Source organism: Artibeus jamaicensis, unplaced genomic scaffold, assembly GCF_021234435.1.
Source record: "Artibeus jamaicensis isolate MK-2021 breed Jamaican fruit bat unplaced genomic scaffold, CSHL_Jam_final contig_2259, whole genome shotgun sequence".
Lineage (NCBI taxonomy): Eukaryota > Metazoa > Chordata > Mammalia > Chiroptera > Phyllostomidae > Artibeus > Artibeus jamaicensis.
Window position 1 is genome coordinate 3,675,329 of NW_026521468.1, and position 22,880 is coordinate 3,698,208.

A 22,880-nucleotide genomic window follows, 5' to 3' on the forward strand; every position below is an offset into this window, starting at 1 on the left:
AAGTGCAGGCATACTGAAGAGCACCAAGAAAAGGTGAACCCAAAGAAAAACAGTCCTAGCAACACTGGGTAATGGAGAGAACAGAAGATATAAATTACAGCAGGAAATCAACAGACTGCCTATTGAAAGCAGGGACTATGAGTATTTCATAAAGAAAAACTATACCTATCAGAACAAAAAATACAAACTTTTCTAAGTGCTAAAACACCACAAAAAGCAAAGGCTGCCACACAGAAGTGTGAAGGTGGGCCACGCAGGCTGCCTGAGCCATAAAGCGTCTCCGGACCGCCCTGGCCTCTCACGGGGCAGCTCCCTTCAAAGTGGCTGGAAATATAACTGGTGACGGAAGAAAACAGATTTTCTAGATCCTTCAGGGACCTCTAACGTGCCAAACCTTCAAATCCAGTTATTTTCAAATGACGACCGATAAGACAGTCACCGATGTAAGTTGTTACTGACAAACCTTATTAAATCGATTGCAGGGTCCAATCACTACTTTGTTAGAAACAAGTTCGAATTCCCTCATATTCATGAAAAGAACCTGCCATCCAAGTCTACAGTTGGTTTCCTGAGCCACGATGAATGGAAGCCAGCGACGCCTTGGAAGCCCAGGACGTCAGCGCCTCCCTCCCTCCGGGCCCCTCACTAGAGCACAGGAGCCGTGGCCAGAGGCAGGCTGGCAGCCATGTGCTCGCTCACCCAACCGGGTGTCTTCTGCATTCATGTCATCGACCAAAGTCTATTCATTTTTTCCACCAAAATGACAGCTTCAGATACACATGTGTTTTTTACTACTCCAGTCTCGGTGCCTGAAAATGCCTGGCACACAGATGCTGAACAATTATTTCTTGAATGAGTAAATAGACTGCAATTTGAAAGTTTTAAATGAACTGTTTCAGTAAAAACATTCTGGTCCCAGGACGCTTTAAGAAGGCATTAAGCTGAGGTCTCCTCATTCCAACAGGAACGAGACCCTCAGCCTGCAGCTGCCAGTGGAAGGGGCGTGCGGGAGCCGCGTGCACTCTGCGCCCAGCACCTGCAGACAGGAGGACTCCCCCCACTGCAGACGGACACTCTCTGGTCGGGCACAGGGTGCACATCCCCTTCTCGGACCCACTGGGACGCCGGTCTCTCACCTGTTCTTGTTGAACTGGATCGCGAAGTCAGTCATGTGCTGCAACGCTTTGTTGGTGAAGCTCATCTCCATGTAGATGTGCCCCTGGCGGTGGGTGAACGTCCCGCAGATCTCCAGGCCTTTAGCCTTTACCGCAGGCAGCCAGACCTGAAAGGCAGCGCATAGCCCGATGGAGCCAGGCAAGATTTGCCTCCATGCTAGTTGTCTTTGAATAAAGATAAAATTTCAGTTCCTTAAGGCAATTATGGTGATTTTGTTAGCGGCTTTGGTAAAAGGCTTAAAAGGGAAGAAACTGGATTTACTGATGAAAATACAGGCCTGTAATCTTTGAGGGCTTTCTTGCCAAGACAAAACTATACTCAACAACCTCCTCAAGGGCACGGCCTATGTCTAACGGACATTTGTAACTCTTGCTGTGGTTTCCAGCAAGCAGTAAATAAGCACTTGGGTGCTGCTTTAAGTAATCTCACTACCTGCTTTGTCTATACAACTCATTCATCACCCACCCCCGGCCCCTGAACCTCAGTCAATCTACTGCCCTTAGTTCGCCCCGTGAGTCCCCCTGCGAGCACCACCGCAGACAGGGCCGAGGCCGACACGGCGCCCAGACACAGACCTGACAGCTACACCGACTGGAGCCGGCAGGCCAGCATCCTCACCTGACATCCACGGAGCAGGGGGATGGAGGGAAATAAAAGCGCTCCTTCTCTGCACTGTATTTTCTCTCGCGGCTGCACTGCACATCAAATTCACACTCAACTGGCTTCAGTGTTGACAAACTGGACAACACTTCTCAACATGAGAACAAAACTCAAACACTCAGCACTGCCAACTCTAAGTCTTGCTCTAACAATGGTTAACAAAGACGGCCCAGTGCGTCCTACTGCTGTGCTCGAGGACGTCTCTGAACCCTCTGAAACGAGGGGTCAGACCTCGAGCTGGTGATCAGTGAAAGGAGCGCACACGCGAGAAGCCAGGCAGTCTGGGTCCCGCGCATTGAGAAAGAGCCGCTCTACTCACAGCCTTCGGAGCCACGTGTCCGCCGGGCGCCATGCCCATCCCCGTGGAGAGTTCGAACAGGTCGTTCAGGCCGCTGCTGACCACGGCGGGGGTGGGGGAGGGAGCGAAGGCTGCGGGCACCGAGGAGGGGATGAAGGACTGTCCCACCTGCGGGAAACGTGGGGGTGGGGGAGTCAGGGAGAACAGATTAACAGTCCTCAGGATAGTTGTACATGTTTCAGAAGTACTGACAAGCCAGTGAGAACACACCACAGTTATACTACTATAGGCACTGAATTAATGTATTTGTCCTTTTAATCATCATCGACACTAAATACTATATCCAAGTTCTATCAAGAGAGTAATCAGGATTAGGAACACAGTAATCCAAGGGGTTTAATTTGTTTCCAATTTTAGCTTCCATGATTCTGTGCAAAAGGCCTACAAGCACCTGAGGACGAGCACCTGAGGGCGGGAAGTGTGCGTCCAGGGCACGAAGGAGGGGCCTCCCCAGACAGCAGCTCCACCCCACTCGGCTCGGGCCGTCCCCACTGGGCACGAATACCTAGTAGGAAACTCTCCTGGGGAGAAGGACAGACACGCTCCCGAACTAACTTACACGGAGAGTCTCACTCTGAGTCCAACAACTGGTTATGCCAAGTTTTTTAGACGACGCCAGAGAACAAAGGCATTCTCCAGTCACGATGGGAAGTTCCACCTAGCTCTTCGGTGTCAGGAAAACTAGGCTCATCATACACACCAGAGCGCCAGTCCATAGAGATGCCCCCACACCACACGTGGTGCATGACCCCAGAGGTTCCGAGTGGCCCTACGCTGCTTTGTACTATTCGTCACTGCTCTAGCCGTGTTCTGGTGGGCAGCGCTATGGACAGCGGCGGCGGCTAGTCTGAGAATGTGCGCACAGGAAAGGCATCAAACAGGGGCAGCGCATCCCGTGGTAAAAAAAACGGATGGCACTTACTGCCGGACTTCCTCCAATGCCCCCGCCAAGGTCACTGCCAAGCTGAAAGAGAGAAAGGAGAGAGAGGAGAGAGAGGTAGAGTTCATTTAACTAAGTACTAGAAGACCATGCAGAATCTGCAAATTGCTCTACCAAGTTGCTGGGAATTCATGCTATGCAACTTGTCTCCCACAGCTGAAAGAAATTCTAGACTGCAAAGAAACACTTCCCACGGGAACCAAGCAGTGGCAGTGATGGTGTGTGGGAGTTCTGAGAAAACTTGGAGCAAAGGTGGGGCGGGGACACCTCAGGGCTGTTTCGATCCAATCTTTCCACTGGGGTACACAAGCACAAACCCAAACAGAATTTAAGAATTTTCATATTCCAAGAAGCTCTACCTTTAAGCTGTTGTAATTTGCATATAGTTTATTACTCTAAAAGAAAATTTAAGGGAGAAAAAAGAAAAGCAAAGAAAACTAAAACGTACTTTGATCTACAAGACCTGCTGTCCCACTGAGAAAGAGGGGACCAAACCTGTGCTGAATGACAAGTTTAAGCTTCAAAAGTCACAGGTAGAATGAGAGTGATTTTTAGAGTTTAGAACTTTCCTAAGAAAGAAAACAGCTGGGACAGGAAGACATCTTACCTCGGGGGAGCTGGGAGAGGTGTGGGAAGGCACGTGATGATTTAAGTCTGTCTGTCTTGCAGTCAGTACTACCAAGGAGAAACACTGTGATTTGTTTGGAGTAGACCACTTTAAAGGACGCTAACTACTGGAGAATCAGCCTAATTTAAGATCAGCCAGGTGACAGGAGAGTAACCCCACATGGTCTTAGTTGTGGCTTTGTCCCCTTAGGGCTCTTATGCCTAATTCACCCTGAAGTCGGTCTTCCACGGAGGCCTGGAGCCAAAACGAGCTGGCATGACGGAGTAGGGAACACACACACACAATTAATGGTGCTGTTTAAAAAGCAAAAAACACCCCTTTTTTTTGCCATAGTTCCACCTCTGCTTCCTCCTTAGTTCTCAGCGTGCATCTAAAAATCCCTCTTCAAACCACCAAATGCCTGTATCTGCTGACCAAACAATGTCCCCGCTGTTGTCTGTCACTTAGTGGTGGACACGTGGACGTCTCTACGCTCTGGTCATGCTAAAAAGTAAAACTGTGTGCTCTTCAGGGTTTGGGAAAGAGGGTTTATCTTCTCAGTGAACAGATACAGAAAATGAGGTGGCCAGAACCTAAAAATAACCTATACTGAAAAATATTACCGCCTGACAAATTTCTGTTTCCACCAGGACAGAAAATTGCCCCAGGCAGGTGCTTCCAACCGGCATCGATCAGCACACTCCGCACGGAGCCCACCGAGCCTCTGCAGAACCTGGTGCCTGGAGACTCCCTGACAGTGAGACGGGGGCCAGAGATGATGTGCATAAATAAATAAGAGGGTCATCACAAAGAACAATCTGAATAATTGGAAGAGTATAAAAGCAAAGGAAGAAATCACACACCTGCTTTCTCCCTGGCTCTACAGCAGCAGCACGTACCTACAATACGACATCTCAAAAGCACGAGTCCCTTCTATGCAAACGGACACTGGTACAGTGCCTCCCGGGGTACAGGGCACTACTGGAAAGGCACTGAGAGGAACACACACGTGAATAAAACCCAGGCTCTGCCCACTGGCAGGAGAAATAAAACACAAACACAAGGTCATAGAGAACATACTAAAGCAAAAGAGGGGAGTTGTGAAGGGACGAGCCTCCTTCTGGCTCAAAATAATGAAAGGAAGCTTCAAAAAGGTAGCAGTGTGGGATTATAAAAAGCAAAAACAGGGGGTTATTTCTCAAGTAGCATGAACAAAGGCTAAAAAACAAATTCCCCCAAATAGCCCTGGCTGGTGTAGCTCAGTGGATTGAGTGCTGGCCTGTGAATCAAAGGGCCACTGGTTCGATTCCCAGTCAGGGCACATGCCTAGGATGTGGGCCAGGTCTCCAGTAGGGGGCACATGAGAAACCACCACTCACTGATGTCTCTCTCCCTCCCTTTCTCTCTTCCCTTCCCCTCTCTCTAAAAATGAATAAATAAAATCTTTTAAAAAAGAAAAAGACAAAACCAATAAAAGCACAATCAAGAAGGAATGCAGTTCAATTAAACCAGAGCGCAGGAGAGCTATGTGGGGGGGGGGGAGGGAAAGTCGTTGCAAATGAGGCTGCAAAGGCAGGCTGCTTACGGAGCCGTCTTCGGGTTTTAATTTTTCCTTCATATAAACCTGATGTTTCTTAGGTTAAAATTCAAGCTTTCTAAGAACACTAATAACTCCTTCAACTGTGTGTCATTAACTATGGTTTTCAACTTCATATACCCAATGCAACCAAACACCTGCACTTCTTGGGGGGGCGGAGGAGGAGTCAGGAATTAAAGAACAGTGGCGCCGGGTCTTGCCCCAGGGACCGTGGCTATGAGGCTCCGGCTGCAGCCAGGCACCGAGACTCTGAACAGCTCCCTAGTCCTCCTCAGGCACAGACAAGGCTGAAAACAGTACCTCAGAGAATGAACTACTATTTCAGCTCAAGATTCACCTGTTCAGAAATGACTTTGGAGCTAACTCTTAAATAAAAACGAAGTTAGATCCTGGCTGGCATGGCTCAGTGGAAGGAGCGCCAGCCTGTGAACTGCAAGGTCGCTGGTTCAGGGCGTGCGAGAGGCAGGTGATTGACACGGCTCTCACTTATCAGTGTTTCTCTCCCTCTTTCTTCCCTTCCCCTCCTTCTCTCTAAGAATAAATTAATAAAATCTTAAAAAAATGAAGTTAGAACTTGAGGAAAAGGACAAACCCTTTCTAAGGAAGAGGAGAATGCGGAACGTCTCATTTGCCCTGACACTGTGGTCTGGTTTCAGGACTTTTGGATGGGCTCACCCCTCCCTTATCCCCAACAAGCACTGCCCTCCTTTTTGGCTAGGCTCACCACCCAAACTGGAAAGGGGCAGAATGCTTAGGGACCTAGCTGGCACTCGTTGGCAAGAAAGAAAACACATGCTGGAAGCGAAATAGCAGTTTTCCTCAAAATGTTAACTTCAATAAAAGATCTTGAGAAAAGGCCCTCACTGGTGATGTTGAGGCCAAAAGAAATGAAGCCCAATTACAACCCTTATTTTCTCAGTCATCATTCTTACTATCTGTATTATATAAACATTACCCTAGCTGGAAAAGATTTGCATGTATTCTCCCCTATACATGTCGTGCTGCTTACCAATTTAATTTAAAACCAAGGAAGAAACTGAAAAGAAACCCTGGTACGCATTTACGTGTAGCAGACACAGCTCAGCGAGAACCAGGAGCTCTGGTCTTCCAAGACAGGATCATCCAAGGGCCATTAGAGACACGTAGCCAGAAATATAAAGGTTTGCCTAATCACACTATGTCCAGAGAGCTGAGGGAAAGCAACATTTCAGGGTTTTCTAACTGGCAGAACGGAAGCTTTTTCAAAAGCTCTGTTCCTCCTGACTGAAGAGTCTGAGGAAGGTTATTATCCTCCCCTCTGCAAAAGGACAAAGATGGCATCACTCACAGTGATGGCATGAGTGACTAACAGGGAGATGTCAGCGAGGATTGAAAGCCAATTACCCAGTGAGTGGCTTCTCCTAATCTACGGTGACAAGCAGAATGATGCAGATATTAATCAAGAGGAAAAAAGGAAAAGAAAAACTAGAAAGCTGAACAAAATCCAGGCAAGTTTCATGTAACCTGAACCAGCTACTACTAACCATTTCAGTCAGCTGCTGGCACTACCTGGAGTCCGACCAGACTTACCTGTTTGGCAACACCCCCTGAGGTGGTGTACAAAACCAGTCCCACTAGGGTTTGCAAACACACAGTGCTCTCTGTTACCCAGTGAGCCGGTGGGAGACAGGGGTGTGGGGGTGGGTGTGAGGGGCGTGGCTTCACTCCCAATCTCAGGCATTTGGATACCTGGTTTAAGGGTCTCTGTGGCTGTCTTCTTCCCACTGCCCCCACGGCCCTGCTCAGACTCCCACGTTCCCTATGAAGGAAATACATCAACTCCAGGCCTAAATCGGGATACGAGAAGATGACAGAAGGCGAAGTGCCAATTTCAGGGAAAGATGTTTCAAATGCTGATGAGTGAGAATTTTCCTGAAGATCTGCAGCTGATAACCACGCTCAGAGTTTCTGCTAGAAGCTCCCTCAGCTCCCAGTCTGCGCCATGGCAGTTGGGGTCATCACATGGCACTGAGAACAACACTCACATCTGGCCGTTTCGCCGTGTCTGAGGAGGTGCCGAACGGGGCCCATTCATGCTGAGCCACACGGCAAGTGTCCCTGCACTAATACCACTTCAGTGACCGGGTGGCAGGCAGTGACTTCAAGGTGACTCGGCAGGACCCGGGAGCCAGGGCACTTCTGCCTGATCGCGTGAGCTCTGCAGCGCAGCCAGGCGCCCGCGTCTGGGAGCCGAGTCTCACGCGGCTCAGGCTCAGCCGGATGGCCAGGGGACAGGCCCTCGGTCCCACAGCACGTGCGTTACAACAGCAGAACTACCCGGACTGAACCCAGGACTGAGTTCTGCCTGACTCCAAGAGAAGAAAAAGAACGTTTACAATTAAAGTTTATGAACTGAGATGGCCACTGGGCAGACACAAAAAGAAAACCCCAGTAATGATCTCAATGGCTGGTCTGGATTAGCACCTTCGAGGTACAGCTGATCAGTCCCAAGTACCTTCTGAAACCTCGGAGTTCTCCAGCTATCTCAAGACATTCTCTGAAGTAGAGGCGCTGATCTTAAGCTCGGACATTTCTATGCTCCTGTCTAGAGTTATCTGATGTTTTCCAGAACTGATTTGATTGGAAGGAGTCTGAGGAATGAATGCTTCAGAGGCGAACCAGAACGATGTAAAAATAGTACAAAGATTCCATCACAAACAAAACTGACACCCAAACCCTACTGCTGTCAAGAATACCAATCTGTGTTTTTTCCAAGTAGGGCATTATTACGGTTTTAGATTTCAGAAGGCACAAACCATTTCCTAAGCGAAAGTATGATATTTCAGCTGCTGGGCTACAGATTTTAATTGGTCTTCAAAAGGCTGTTCTAAAAGGCATTATAAATTATAATCAAACTGCTGGAAAGAATCTGTGACCCTGCAAAAGCTACTAAACTGATGGCTGAGACAGACGTATGAAATCACATACATTAATTTATATCGTACAAAACTATCAGAGTACTCAACTTTAGGTGCAGACCCACAAGGAGCTCTGCAGCGCCCTCCTCTTCTGCAGTGGCACTTACCGCCTGACCGTACAAGGTGAGGTGAGGAGGGCCGCAGCCGCGGGTACGCAAAGCACAGAGCTCATTCTCCTATTACCGTTTATTAATTACTGCATTATTTTCCATATAACGCCATATGCTGGCCACACCCTGTATACTTGCCATCTGTCTCCCACGCTTAGAATAAAAGCTTGTCAGGACTCATCACAACTATATTCCCAGTACACAGAATAGAGCCTGACGTCGAGTATTATTGAATAGATGACTGTTCTCCTAACCACATGAACAGGACTACTGGCAACAACACTACTTCTTAGGTAGGTAACTGCAAAATGAATCATTCTACTAAAGAAAGTGGTCAGAAGGCCTACAAAAGTGTCTCATTAACTGGTCTAGAACGTAGTGTTTGCATTGACCTTGCCAACACATATGAATAGAACCAGTGGGGGAAAGGGACCCCCCTCCCAGGTCAAAGCCCTTTCTAGGGAAACAATGTATTGTTTGAGTTGTTTCAACAGCCAGTTTTCAGCAAGGCATTTATTTGCCCTGAAAGGACTAGTGCTTTATATCACAACTCATCACCAAACACACAGGAAGATGTGCTTTTGTGGCTCCACTTTGAAGAGGGGAAGATGCGGCAAGACCGATAACATGAACGTATCTAGTCCCTCCTTCTATGAATGAATACACTTGCACAGCCCTCCTCAAACTTCCCCGCGCCTCCGAGTGTCACGCTGGCCCAAACTCACAACCCAGGACAGCTGGGAGGGAAGGCACAGAGGCACAGAGGTCTAGAGCAAACAAACCTCGTGCTTCGTGTTAAACACCGAAGCAAGTTCATATTCTAAGCCTTAATACATCAGCGTTTAGTCTATTTACACTACTCACCATCAAGTAAGACTGGCATTGCGAGATAACGAGCCAAATCTATTCTGCAGCTTCAAACGCACCCTGCCCCACACTGTGTACTCCAGAGACTGGGTACCCCAGTTTGAGAAGGACCGAAAGTCAAGTGAGACTGGACTCTATTTTGGGAGATGACAATGACAAATAAACTGGAGCAATCACAGCCTAGTGGAAGGCGTGTCGACTCTGAAGTTTTGAAGAAGTCCTGAACTCAAATTCTAACTCTCATGACCTAACTTGCTATGTGGTCTTTAGTTCTCTGTAAAATGAGGCTCAATACCAATTACTCTGCAGAGTTATTTTGAGGATTAGAAATTATAAAAGTTCTGCCCTGGCCAGTGTGTCTCGGTTGGAGCGTCATCCCATGAACCAAAAGGTTTGATTCCCAGTCAGGGCACATGACTGGGTTGTGGATTCAGTGTTTCTTTCTCAATCAATGTTTCCCTTTGTCTCTAACACCAACGAGCATGCCCTTGGGTGAGAATAATAAACAGTGGTTAGAGAAGGGACCCTGAAGAACTGAGCGGGCAGAGGTGGGCCAGTTTGTTACGAAGGTGTTCCCACAACACCGCCACTCAGGCTCTGAACTCACTGCAGGGCGGTTCTGGCGGAGACAGAAAAATGCGAAATCAGCACATACAATGGATTTCGGATGGGCTAAAAAAACCTAAAAACTATTCCTAAAACGGTGCATGACTTAAAACATCTGAAAGGTAAAAGCCTGCAGGAAACAGAGGGAGAGGTTTTGAAGGCCACACGGCGGAGCCAGAAAAGGCAGCCTGTCCTCTGCCGCACTCCGCTGCGGCCAGGCACACGGACAGCAGTCCTGCCCTTCGTCGGCGCGAAGGGCGCTCCGGGTAATGCTCCCTTTACATTTCTGATGTAACACGCAGCTGAGGTGCAGTGATTGTTTTAGTGATCCTCACAGATGCCCGAGTCATTAGCACACAGTTATCTTTCTAACATGCACATGAGAGTTATGCACGCAGGCATCAGGTCACCTCACACACTACAAACCAGAAGGATTTTGCACCAGGAAAAAGTCACACTACCCAGAATGAGCAGTTTCCTAGATTCAGTATCAGAGGCATCAGAAAATACATACATAGCTTGTAAAACAAAGAATAACAACAATGACAAATCCAAGTAATACTTTTGCAAACCTACATCTAAACAGCACACCATCATGTTCTACATACAGAACGGATATAAGTTCCATCACCTGAATTCATCCACACCATGGCAACAGTTAATACTAAAGAAGGGGGAAATTATCTACAGACTTCAAGCAAGAGGACACTGCAGCCCCCCATCATCTGCAGGAGATACATTCCAAGATCCCCAGTGGACGCCTGAAACTGCAGACAGTCCCGAACCCTGTGTAGGAAACTCTATGTTTTTTTCCATGCATACACCCTACGATGAAGTTTAATTTACAAAGTAGGCACAGTAAAACATTAACAACAACAACAACAACAAAACAGAACAACGATAAGAATACACTGTCATCTCTTTGGTAATTGAGATGGCGATTCAGTGACTAACAACAGGTGAGGGTAGGGTGGACAAAGGACAGGGTGGGACGATTACTCCTTTGTCCTACGCACAGGACAAAGGAGTAATTCACCTCCGGTGGGTGGCATGAAGTATCGTCCCCCTGCTCATCATGGTGCAGGGGGTGAAACTTATGTTTATTTCTGAAATTTTCCAGTTAATACTTTGGACTGCAGCTGACCACGAGACGCTGCGACTGCGGGAAACGAAAAAACCACGGACGGGGACGAGGGACCCACTGCACTTCCTGAATGACGAATCTAGAAGTCGCAACTCCCAAAACCTCACCATTTCCCAAGTGCAGTGATGAAAGAGGGTAAAACAAGATCTGAAAGGATACGTCAGGGATATGAAGGGGAAAGAGTCAAGTCATCTTTAGGACAGAGGAGTCGAAATGGGAAGGCAATAAAAAATTTTAGTTTCTAACTATGGAGAGTGAGAAGGGGCCAAAAAGAACCCGCGATGGAGTGACTGAATGTGAGGCGGTCAGACTCAGCATCCAACCAACTTCTGGCTGCATCACCTGAAAGCAGATCAGGATGGAATCGAGTCCTGGGGACAGAACAAAGGTGAGGTCGGAGAGGCCCGTTTTTCTAGGAGGTGCCAAAGAGGCTTATCAGAATGTAACTCTCCTGTGGAAGTTACCGTCTTGGCTTAGAGATCAATTTTCAACACCTCTACCTAACTCCATTTGAAATTTCACATGGCTCAGTGTTCTCAGCCTAAGCTGCAAAACTAAAACAGCCTGGGTGTCTTTTTAAAAACAACAGCGGCCAGGTCCTCCCTGAACTTCTGTTCAATTGCCCTGGGACTGGGCACAAACGCTAGGCAGTATTTTTTAAAACGTGGTACTAATTTTGCAGGTGGAGCTGCGAACCGTGAGGCTGAAACAAAGGTGAGCAGCTGCCATGTCATTAGCAGCACTCCCGCCTCCTCTCCAGCCAGGTTCTGTTGGAAACAGGGAGGAGGCCGCAGCCGCAGGCTGGAGGCCTTGTGACTGACGGCCCTTCTCCATCGAACACGGAGCTGTAACCCAGTGCCAGGCGACCAGATAACTCTCCTCCTGGCCGTACTTTAAATGGGGGTCTGGGTCAAATTCTACCACTCCTAGCAACGCCATTCTTCCTAGAGAGTAAAAGAAAGACTTTTAACAAAATAAGAGTTTCTTGCCCTCCCTCAGTTAATTTGAGGCACTGGAGGGGCCGGGAGTGTTCACTACTGCAGGAGGGGGAAAAAGGCATCTGGGTCCGCCAGCAGGAACAGCGTGAACACCGACCGAAGAGGTGCTCACAGATGCTCTATGAACTCGCTGTGCGAACTGAGGCCCAGGAGCCCGGGAGCCTGTCAGAAACGCAGCCTGGAAGGCCTTGCCCCAGGCCAACGAAACGAGAATCTGCCGTGTAGAAGCACATTCCAGTCTGAGAAGCACTTGTATGAGGCAAGAGTGCACTCGAGAAATGGTACTATTTTTTCCTCCTTAAATTAGGTCATTTGCATAAGAACAATAAAAACACTTTGAAAGCGGCCCAGTGCCGGCCCCGAGAGGCTCAGCTTCCTCACAGGCACAGCCACAGGGAGGCGCCCCTCCCTCGTGGTGCTCTCTTAAGAGTGACCTGGTTTCAAAGGGTTTGTACTCCTCTTCACCTTCATCTCTGGGGTATATTTATATACCCGAGTAAGTTAAAGAAAACTGTGTTACATACTTTCTGGCGCTGTGACATCAAGTGTATCATTTTAAAGTCAGAAAAAGCGAAAATTTAGAATTACATAGGAACACTGCTGGGCCTACGTAGCAAAGGCTACGTATTTTGAAATCCAGCTTCCTCCGCCCCCTGGGAAAGAACACCCTTCACAGAAAAGAAAAATAAAAAAGGCTAACGTGCGACGCTGGCCACCACAACCTCGGGCAGTTCTAGCTGTTTTCTATCTAACGCAATACTTGTGAGAATCCCAACATGTGACTGAACAGCTATGTAAAATAAGAGAACTAACTGGTTTTAGGGGCCAGCAAGAGCCAATACAAAGCCAAAAAGAAATCACACATCTCTTTCCTTCCATGCTAAGGTGGGTCAAGAAACAGCGCAGCATCCTGGGTCAGGAGGCATCAAAACACAGGGCCTCTTCCTCCCTCCATCCTTCCAGCTGGATTTGTCCTTCTTAGGTACAGCAAGCCACCAGGGGAACGAATAAGCAGGACTAGTAACCACAGAATTGAGGAGGATGTAACATTTAACTTGTGGTTGATACACCAACAGAAGAGTTACTCCAGTGTTTAGAAAGGATTTCTGCAAGTGCCCATGAGTATTTCAGTATCCGTTTGTCAGTGTTCTGTGTCTCTAAGGAGGCTGCACAGTAATGCAAAAGGATCATGTGAGGAAGCTACTGTTCTTACATAATCAGCAAACTGCACGCACCGCAGACACGAGTATGGAAGCAGATACTTACGCTCCCTAGAAACACCAGGGAGCGCACAATCGTGCCGCCGCACTGGCGTCCGGGGCTCGGTCAGCGCAGACTCTGGAAGCAGTGACTTTCCCTTAGTGGATGTATCTGCAGAGGCCGTCACAGCTGCAAGACGGACACTGCTCACGCGGCGGGAGAGAAAGTGCCGTGTGTGTTGCAGAAAAGAAGGCTGTTCTGTTTATGTAACCTGAGAACACACATTTTCGTCTCTATGGCATCTGCCTTCCAATTTCTGATCTTAAGAAATAGATCACTTGTCGGGCACCTTCCTAGTCTTCAGGGTGACAAACATCTATGCGAGTGTCTGGCTGAAAGAGCCCATCCGATGCCGTCACAGATAAGCACGGATTCTGCAGGGAGCTGTGTGACGAGACCTGTCATTTCTCTGGCCTTCTCTACACAGTAAGAAGGTCATCTTTAGTATTTCTCATTTATCTTGTACAGCAACAAAAACTAATTTTGGTTCCCACTGGTGGCACATATTCAGACACTCTGAACTTTCGAGCCTTTTAGTATTAGAATCCTGGAAGCTAATTAAATTGGAGGTGTGATGGGGGCAGGGGACTGGTGGTGAGGAAGCAATTCAGCAGTGCTTCCTGATAAAGGTAGTAAAGGTGTGTTGTAAATATAAATAGCTGCCTCAACATCTTTTACAGTTAGGCCATAAGCCAATAAAGTATTAAAAAGGCAAAGGTTTGAAAGCCTCAAAAGAGGATGATCTCTACGAGGTCACCCAAATGCTACGCAGGTGAAAAGGACAGCTTCGGGGGCTGTCCAGAGCTAAGAAGCGGGAGCAGTACCGCGCTCTGGAGAGGGCACTAAGCACCAAGGCTGCTGGGTGGCTAGTTAACATCTTCTGCCTGGATGCAGGGCGACAAAATGACCCTGCACGCTCGCAGGCATATCCCACACGGCTGCTGGACAGGACCCTTAATTCTCCACAGGTAAGCCGTTCTGTCCCTTATCAAAGGACAAAGCTCTGCATATCATGGAATCAAGGAAGGATCTAGTTCTAAAAAGCTGAATCATTCAGAGTTCCTTAGCATATCGAGAATTAAAAACCACGAAGGGAAAGAAGGAAGAAAGGTGCTTACCAGGCTATCTAGTCCTCCTCCCAGGAGGTCCACTGCTCCCACCTGCATGGAGGATACCTGCGGCACATTGACTGGGGGGCCGAGGTCAAGGTTTAAAAGGTCTCCCAGAAGGTCACCTTGAGAGGGAATAACCTGAGGCTGCTCCAGGTTGGTGGCAGTGGTGGTGCCAACAGGGCTGTCACCAGCATCGGTGCTGCAGTCACACACACAAAGAAGGCAGAAAGGTCAGTTTCACCTGGGGCATAACAACAGGCAACAAGTGAATGTCAGACATGTAAAACACAGGAAGAAACCAACCTCTTAATTTATAATAATTTGCTGATACGCATGAAGAGATACTGGCTAGTCTTGTTTTTATCAAAATACAGTCGCTAAAATGAAAGTAAGTGTATGCTATGTAACGTCATTAGCCGGCCCACTTTAATTGTTCTCAAGCAGCTTACACTCTAACGACAAAGCATCAGCACCCACAACCGCCTGACAGGGACATCCACCGCGCACGTGTCTGCCACCGACAGGACAGAGGGGAGGCCACGCAAAAAGAACCAGGTGGGGCCAACTCTGCGGGCTCCTGCGGACAGTGTAACAACCGGATTGTGAAGAAGAGCACAGCGATGAGGAGCTACTCATCACCGGGGAAAGAGCTTCCGAAACGGAGGGGACCGTGTGTGCAAAGGCACAGAAATGAACCAACTGGTGTCCGGGGGTGAAAAACTCTCGGCAGGAGCAGAGCCTGAGGGCGGTAAGATCTGGGGGGAGGAGACAAGGAAGATGTGACTTTGAAAAGGGTCTGGAGGGTTAGTTTCCTGTGGCAGATGACTCGAGTCGTTTTGTTTGGGTGGACAAAGAACTAAAGATAACCTGGGAGGAACACTATTCTAGCAGCTGTGTACAACGGGCGGAAGCCGTGAGAATGGACACAAGGACCAGCTAAGAGTCTCTAAGCTGCTATGGCCACTACACTGTAAAAGTAACAGGGAAGTGGTGCGTCCCAAGAGGTGCTAAAAAACTAGAGGAAATGATCTTTTCAGTAAGTGGAGCTGAGTCAGCTGGACAGCTGTGTGGGGAAAATGAGGTGGGGCCCTGACACCTCAAATTAAAATTAATAAAAATCACCTTTAATAAAAATTAAAGAGACAAATCAGATGAATGTGTCCAGGAAAATCTAGGCAAGTATCTTGGTGACTCTGGAGTAGACGAGTTTCTATAAAAGGTACTAACCATTAAAGAAAAAAAATCCATGAACTGGACTCGTTATAATTACGAGTGTCTCTTCTTCAAACGACACCACTAGGGGAAAGTGGAGAAGGTGACGCTCCATAAATGGGAGAAAACGTTTGTTAACACTCATCTGACAAATGCCTTACATCCAAATTATACAATGAATTTCTACGAATCATTTACGTATTATATAAAGAATTCCTACAAAGGAAAATACAATTCATTTAAAAAATACGGGAAATATCAGGCACGTCACAGAAGGGGCTACGCCAGCCGTGGCTCACCTGGAACCCGCACGACGCCTGGTTGGAAGGAGGGAGCTTCGGTGTGATCACCTGAGGACACTGGCAGTGTCTCCTGCACCTAAATAACACATCTGTTCTGTGACCTAGCAATTCCACTCCTCGGTGCACACACGAGAGAAATGAGTGTATAAATCTACCACAAGACATACAAGATTATTTACAACAGCTTTATCCGCAGGAGCCCCAAACTGAAAAGAACCCAAACGCGCATAAACAAAAGACATAAACCAAGTGCACGTATCTATGTATCAGGAGATAGGAACACAGGAGCAACGAACTGGTCACACGCCACAGGTCAGCCTCACATACACTATGATGCACGAAAGAAGCCAGGCACAGAAAAGCAAAACTAGTACGTATCCCGTTTCTACGATTCTCCAGAACAGGCGAGACCCCCTAGGACGACAGAACCAAACAGCGTATCGCAGGAGGGCGGGGCCACGCAGACGGGCGGGCGGCGTCCTCTGGTGCCGGGGGCAGCATCCGCTCAGGGCGGTGGGGGCGCAAGTGCGTGTAAACATGAAAGTTCGCTGAGCTACACACTAAAGATTCGTGCACTGCTAGTACTAACATTATTGTAAACATTAATTTAAAAAGGGGGGAACCCCACAAAGAACATTTCAGGCTCAGATAGATTCATTATGAATTCTTCCAAAGACTTGAGGAAAAAAAGTAAAATCTTAGATAAATTTTTAAAAGAGTAGAAAATAGCAACTGAGAATATGGGAAAGTAGTCCAGACAGCTTATTGAATATGAAGCAACCAGTCAATGTTTCTCACACAGATGTTTCTATCTCTCTAGAGGCAATAAAAAAAGTCCTCAGGTGAGGATTAAAAAAAAAAGTATTTCTGGGTGAAATGATACGAGGTCGGGATTTAAAATACTCCAACTCCTCCCCCCAAATTGTGGGGGTGATAAGTAAAATATACTTGACAAGATAGTGATAACTGCTGAAGGTGAGTGAGTTTGTCCCACCATCCTATCTGGCATTTTTTCTAAAGTTTATGTCATTAAAATTGAAAAAAAGAGGAAAAGCACTGTAAAAACTCCACTAGTAAACACGTTTCTAAGATGTGTTTATTAGGTGAAGGACCTAGTAAACTAGACGTGTTTAAAGATGAAGGACCAAACTCAGAAAATAAACAAAAGCTGAGAAGTGAAAGACCAGTGATACCCCTTATATTGCAGAGGGTATGAAGGAATGACAAGAAAAATAACGTTGTCTTCAATTTTTTAAGTAAAAAACAAAAAGCGAACAAACAAACAAACAAAGTCCAGCAGACCGCTGAAGACCAGTGCCTGGCAGGCAGAACTGGAGGGGGAGCTAGGGAAGCAACACCTGCGCACGCTCAAGTGACCTCAGCAGAGTAACAGAGGGGCTGGTGTTAGGGGCAGGGGTTTAGAATAAGAACGCGGAGTGAGTGCTGGCTTCACTAATTACTAGCTGCATGATCATGTGCAAATGGCAATGTCACCAAAACAAAGGGTTCTATTTTCGGGAGGATCAAATAAAAAAACACGGTGGAAACAGGGAAGCCTTGTAATAGACCGGCTGTGTGGGGAGGTGAGTCCCCTCAGGGGCGCCCGCAGAGAAGCACAGAAGAGAAGGTTCAGGATGAGCCTTGTGATCTAACCAAGATTAATGGCCAGAGGAGAGAACGAATAGAGAACTGCAAACATTAAAGAGAGAAAAACGACCTAAGAAAGGTAACTTAGGAGGAAAAGTGTCAAAAAAGCCAAGATGGAAACAAACAGGGTGAACCCAAACAGGGTGCAGTGGTGGTGGGGGTGCAGATACAGCCAGAAATGAATTTAAAAGTCAAAAGGGGAAGCAATGTCACATACTCCTGTCAAGAAATACACGAAATCGCCATGCACGGTATTTCTCGGCATGTCAAACCCTATCGTCTTAGGACAGCCAGTTGGGAGCAGTGGCGGAGCACAGTGGCCAGCACCTCCCAGCGAAGGCAGAGGACACCACCGCGCCCACTCCCTTCGCTAGAGCACACGGCGGGGTGGGGCGTATTGTGAGAAGCTGAAGTGACTTAGATGAAAAGAGGTACGTGATCCTCAAGAGTCTCCAAATTAATGTGGTAGATCATTAGTATGCATTCTTTCTAAATGGCAAGTGCAAGAAAATTAACGTGAAACATTTCCCACTGTAAACTGCATAATTGTCATCAAAGCAGTATTTTAAAAAGGTGAGACTTTTCCAAGTTAGACAAGTACTTACCATTTCACCCCCTCCCAGAGCAGAGAGAGGTACAGAAATCAATACCACCCGACACGCACCTTCCCCTCCCCGAGGGTCTGGAAGGACCCCGCAGAGCAAAGGTGGTGGGGACCCTGGAGGAGACAGAATGGGGCTGCGGGGTCTGCAGCCTCTCACTTGTCACCCTCCTGCTGCGGGAGAGCGTGAAATGACGTCACTGCTGCGGGTGTGCCCCCTGCAGCAGGACATCCTCCCTGTTCACAGAGAACTCACTCATTCCGCATTTGTGTTTCCTTTAAAAACACAAAACAAAAACAAGTGGACAGAAGGAGGTTATCCAAAAAGGACTCAGGTAAGAAACTGTGAAGGTTCGCCCCTCGTGTTCAAGAAAGGGCCGTTTGCGTTTCCTGGCTTGTTTCACTCTCCCCCTCTGTCTGAGTTGGAAGTTACCTGGACAGCTCATTTGAACAGCGCACAAACAGTGTTGCAGAGGTAAATCGCAGCAGAAAACCCGTACCTACTCGCAACACTTGAGCACAGACTGCAAGATGCACTTAGGAGTCAAGGGTCACACCTAACGAATGGCAAACACTGTAAGGCCCAGTCCTTACGACACCATGCTCGCTCCTTTAGGTAAAAATCATGGCACCTGCCCTGAAACCAAAGAGTCAACTCAACTGAAGGCTAATGAAAGATTAACCGTCATTTTCTTGGGCACTGCCCTTTCCTTGTTTATGTGTACCCACAGTCTGTCTAAATGGAGCCCAGAATGTTGACTACGCTGACTTGTAAAGCGGTTAGCAGCACCTTCTGGCTCCTCCGGACCACTTAACCAACAATGTACGACGAGGTCTGTCCCGAGAAAGTCCAGCATCGTTAATGTAGGAGAATGGTTTGCACGACATCAATGTGACCTGGCAGCCAAGGAGAGAGGACTGGAATGTGCATGTGTGAGCAATGACGACATCAGTGGGGGTGGCAGACACTGGTGAGTGAGCACGTGTACTGTGTGGCTGTCTCGTTCAAAACGACTGAGTGAGCAGAGCAACGAATCTGCATCATATTTTGCACTAAGCTTGAACATTCCTCTACAGATGATTCAGAAGGCTGCAGCTATGGGCAACTGGTGATTGGCAGCTTCATCACAACAATGTGCCCACTCATGAAACACATCTCATGAAGAGACTTTTTTGTAAAACTTCAAGTCATCTAGGTGACTCAGCCTATCTACAGCTCAGAATTGGCGCCCTGAGACTTCTGGTTTTTCCTGAAACTAAAATCACCTCTGAAAGGGAAGAGATTTCAGACCATTGGTGATATTCAGAAAAATTCAACACGGCAGTTAGCTGATGGTGCTGGGAGAACTGTGTGAGGTCCCAAGGTTCCTACTCTGAAGGAGACTGAGGCGTCTTTGTCCTACATACAATGTGCCTTGTATTTTCTTCCATAAAAGCCTGTATTTTTCATATTATACAGCTGGATACCTTCTGGACAGACCTCGTATTACACAATGGTCTGAGACCCTCATTAACGGAAGTGCAACTGCTCTAAACGCTGGAACCAAACTGTACTTAGATTTCCGGTTTTTTGTGATTAATGAAGGAAGGAGACTCTAAAATAATTACAAGATACCCACTGTAAGAGCTTATTTGATTACTGTCCCTCCCAAATGAAAACTGCAACATAGCTAAAAAGCAAGTGTTCCATATCACCTGAGAGCACGTTCATGATAAAATTTCTTTCTGAGACAATTTAGTGCAATCATTTATTTAAAAAGCCCAGGTAACTGAAAAACTGTCTACATAGAATCTAGGCTGCTTTTATGCAACTATTGTTTCAGTAACAGCTTTACTGCATAAAAGAAGCTGTATCTGCCGCCACCACTGATAAGCTTAACTAAAGTAAGATAAATACAGGAAGGATAAAGACAGCTAAACTAAAGTAGGATAAAGACAGGAAGGATAAAGACAGCTAAACGTTCCTGTAAGGCTTTTTTCCAAGTTTCGGATTCTGGCAAGACTTCTAGTCCCATCTTATTGGAGACTTAAGCAACTTTCAAACCTCCGTGGTTTAGAAGATCCTCACCACATTTTCTAAACCATAATATTATCAACCCCCAGATGAGGCCACTCATTGTGGTCTTGTGTGGCCACTGGAGCTGGGATGGAGCCCCCTGAGCAGGGTGGCAGGTGTGCTACCCATTTTGCAAACCTGCTAGGAATGAAAGTGTGAGGAGGACCAACTCGAAGCCAAAAATCACTTCTCACTCAAACCGAGGTCAGCTGCTTACCTCCCGTGGTGTATTGGCAAGTGTTTGCGATGGATCCCGTGACTCCCTTCCACGAAGGCGTTGGGAGGCTTGTGGTACACAGAGGCCAGGGAGCCGATGTGGCAGATCAGCTCGTCCAGCAGCGTGGGCTCGATGAGGTCCGTCTCCTCCGAGATCAGGGGCTTCTCGGACAGGACCACTTCTTTGGCTGTGACAGGGTCCGTAGAGAGAAGCCGCCAATAAATATAGCCCCTGTCTCGAAGGTCAGGATTATCAGAATCCTAATGAAAAGACAAAAGCAGGAAGATGTAAACGAAACCTTTCTCAATACGGAAACCCGAACTGCTGGGTTTCTCATCGAGGCAACACTGTCGTGACTCAGGCACAGTTGGCTGTCAAGACTCAACTTAGACTCAGTCAGTATAGTTTCAACACAGTTGTAACTCCATAATCTCCATGACGAACAATTCAGACATAAATTATGCTGGGTTACAGTCTTAAAACTCAAATTCAAAGGGAAGTTGAGAAAAGGAAAATAAAGCTTGATCTAGTAAAAATTAACTGATGAGATCACTTTGGGACATAAAAATGTTTTTTCAACTACTATAAAATACTAACAGGATTATTCATGAAATACAACTTACATACGTATTTCACCCATGCCTTCTTTCTTCGCTCAAATATTTATTAGGCATCCCCTCGGGAACATGGGCTAGGCCCTGGACGTAAGCACCACCAACAGCGCCTGGCTTTAACGAGCTCACGGGGGTTAATGGTCACGACATAGTGTGAGATATCACCAGTATCTAAATAACCTGAAAACGGTTCGGGAGAGCACATAACTAAGACCTTTCAAAAGGGGCGACACTTGAACTTAGTGCTCTTATTTTCCTGTGGTGGTTTTAAAATAACTTTCACATGCTCATCATTAAAAATGTGGCATCAATGCCGCCCCACAATCTAGAAACCTACTGTGCGTCTCCCCCAACCACCCAGCCCTTCCCCCCAAAGGGCCCCGCCAAGAGCGCGTTATTCACCCTTCTACATGCTCCCACACACAACACACTTATTTTATGCAAAATCAGCTTCATGTCGCGCATGCTGTCCTGCAAGTCGCTTTCCTACTGGCACACGCAGCTGCCATCTCCACTGCCTATGTAGCAGCCACCACCACCTACTGGTGCCTGACTGATGGACATTCAGACGGTTGCCTCTTTGTCTGTCTGTCTGTCTATGTGTGACCAGCACAAAGTGTCAATAATTATCCTAGCACCTACCTCTCCGAGTGAGTCCACATGGTGGCATTTATTTCTGCATCAGCTGTTCCAGTGATGTTATTAAAAGCTACAATAAATCCCCGTTTCAGTTTCTGTACTGAAACACACGTACAAAATTATTTTCCTTAAACTGGGCTTCCACACGAGTTTGTGAGTAAAGAGACGAACTGGTTCCTGGTTCAGGCAATTAAGACACACATCACTCAGCTCAATGCCAGTGATGACCTGGTGGTTCTGACTGAGTGGTGTTTCTTAGTCATATTATTGTTTAATTTGCACTCATGAATGCATTTCTAGTTAAACAAACACAAACGGTATGTTGCAATACAGCAAGTTAATCAAGTACAAACAAACACATAGCTCGTGTTACTCTAACAGAAATGCATTTGTGTGTGTGTGCATTATATATCATATAGAAATGTTCATAGCACTTAAAAAGCCAGGGCTAAAAAAAGGAAAACAGTGATAACATCTAACTTAGACGGTTCTGTCTTATGGGGGGTGGGGTGGGGAACACTGACCCTGAGGAGGTGATTCTAAATGGCAGACTGAAACCTCCTCACTTAGGTTTTCATTTGGAAACAAAGTTCAAATGTTATAAAACATAAACAAGTTCGTATTTTGAAAAGAGCAGAATACAAACTCCTCAAAATATCAGGTCAGGAAAATCAATCCCCACTCCAGTTTTTGTTGATACTTAAGTTAAAAGTTCAATTTTAATCCATATGTGTCAGTACCCAAAGCAAGTCTTTTAAAATTTGTAGACTAGCTCTGTCTTCTATTACACAATTAAAATGAACACCGCACGCCACTTAGCTGGGAAAATCTGGTTTATCTTTACAGATTAGTAATAGTGTTAAAGGTATTAATACAAACTTTGTATTATGGTTTAATCGTACACTAATCAAAATAAAATTCTTTTTACTTCAAATTCTCTTACATATCATGCACCTATTTAACCAAATGTCCAAAAAACTTTGTGGGGATTATACACAACACAGAATTATATACATCTATGAAAAACTCTGCGTCCCCCACCAATTCCAAACACTGAAACAGGGCAAACTGCTGAAAACAGAACCACTGAGTCAAAGGGTATACTCAGTACAGATCTTAACAGACACTGGGTTCACCAAAACACGGTTCTGCAAAAAACTGGGTTCACCAAAACACGGTTCTGCAAAAAACTGTCAATTT

The 22,880-nt window shown here is 46.7% G+C and overlaps 1 protein-coding gene across 2 annotated transcripts in view; it reads right to left on the reverse strand.

Moving 5' to 3' along the window:
* AP2B1 (adaptor related protein complex 2 subunit beta 1) overlaps positions 1–22,880 on the reverse strand; it is a 99,028-nt gene that overhangs the window by 29,984 nt on the left and 46,164 nt on the right. Inside the window, exons 13-17 of one of the 2 annotated variants that reach the window (XM_037167225.2) lie at positions 20,428–20,687; positions 14,399–14,591; positions 3,117–3,158; positions 2,156–2,302; positions 1,137–1,282 (exon numbers count right to left, since the gene is read on the reverse strand). In XM_037167225.2, the coding sequence (XP_037023120.1) occupies positions 1,137–1,282; positions 2,156–2,302; positions 3,117–3,158; positions 14,399–14,591; positions 20,428–20,687 (788 nt within the window). The remainder of the gene's footprint in view (positions 1–1,136; positions 1,283–2,155; positions 2,303–3,116; positions 3,159–14,398; positions 14,592–20,427; positions 20,688–22,880) is intronic. The other variant, XM_037167227.2, reaches the window with a different exon arrangement.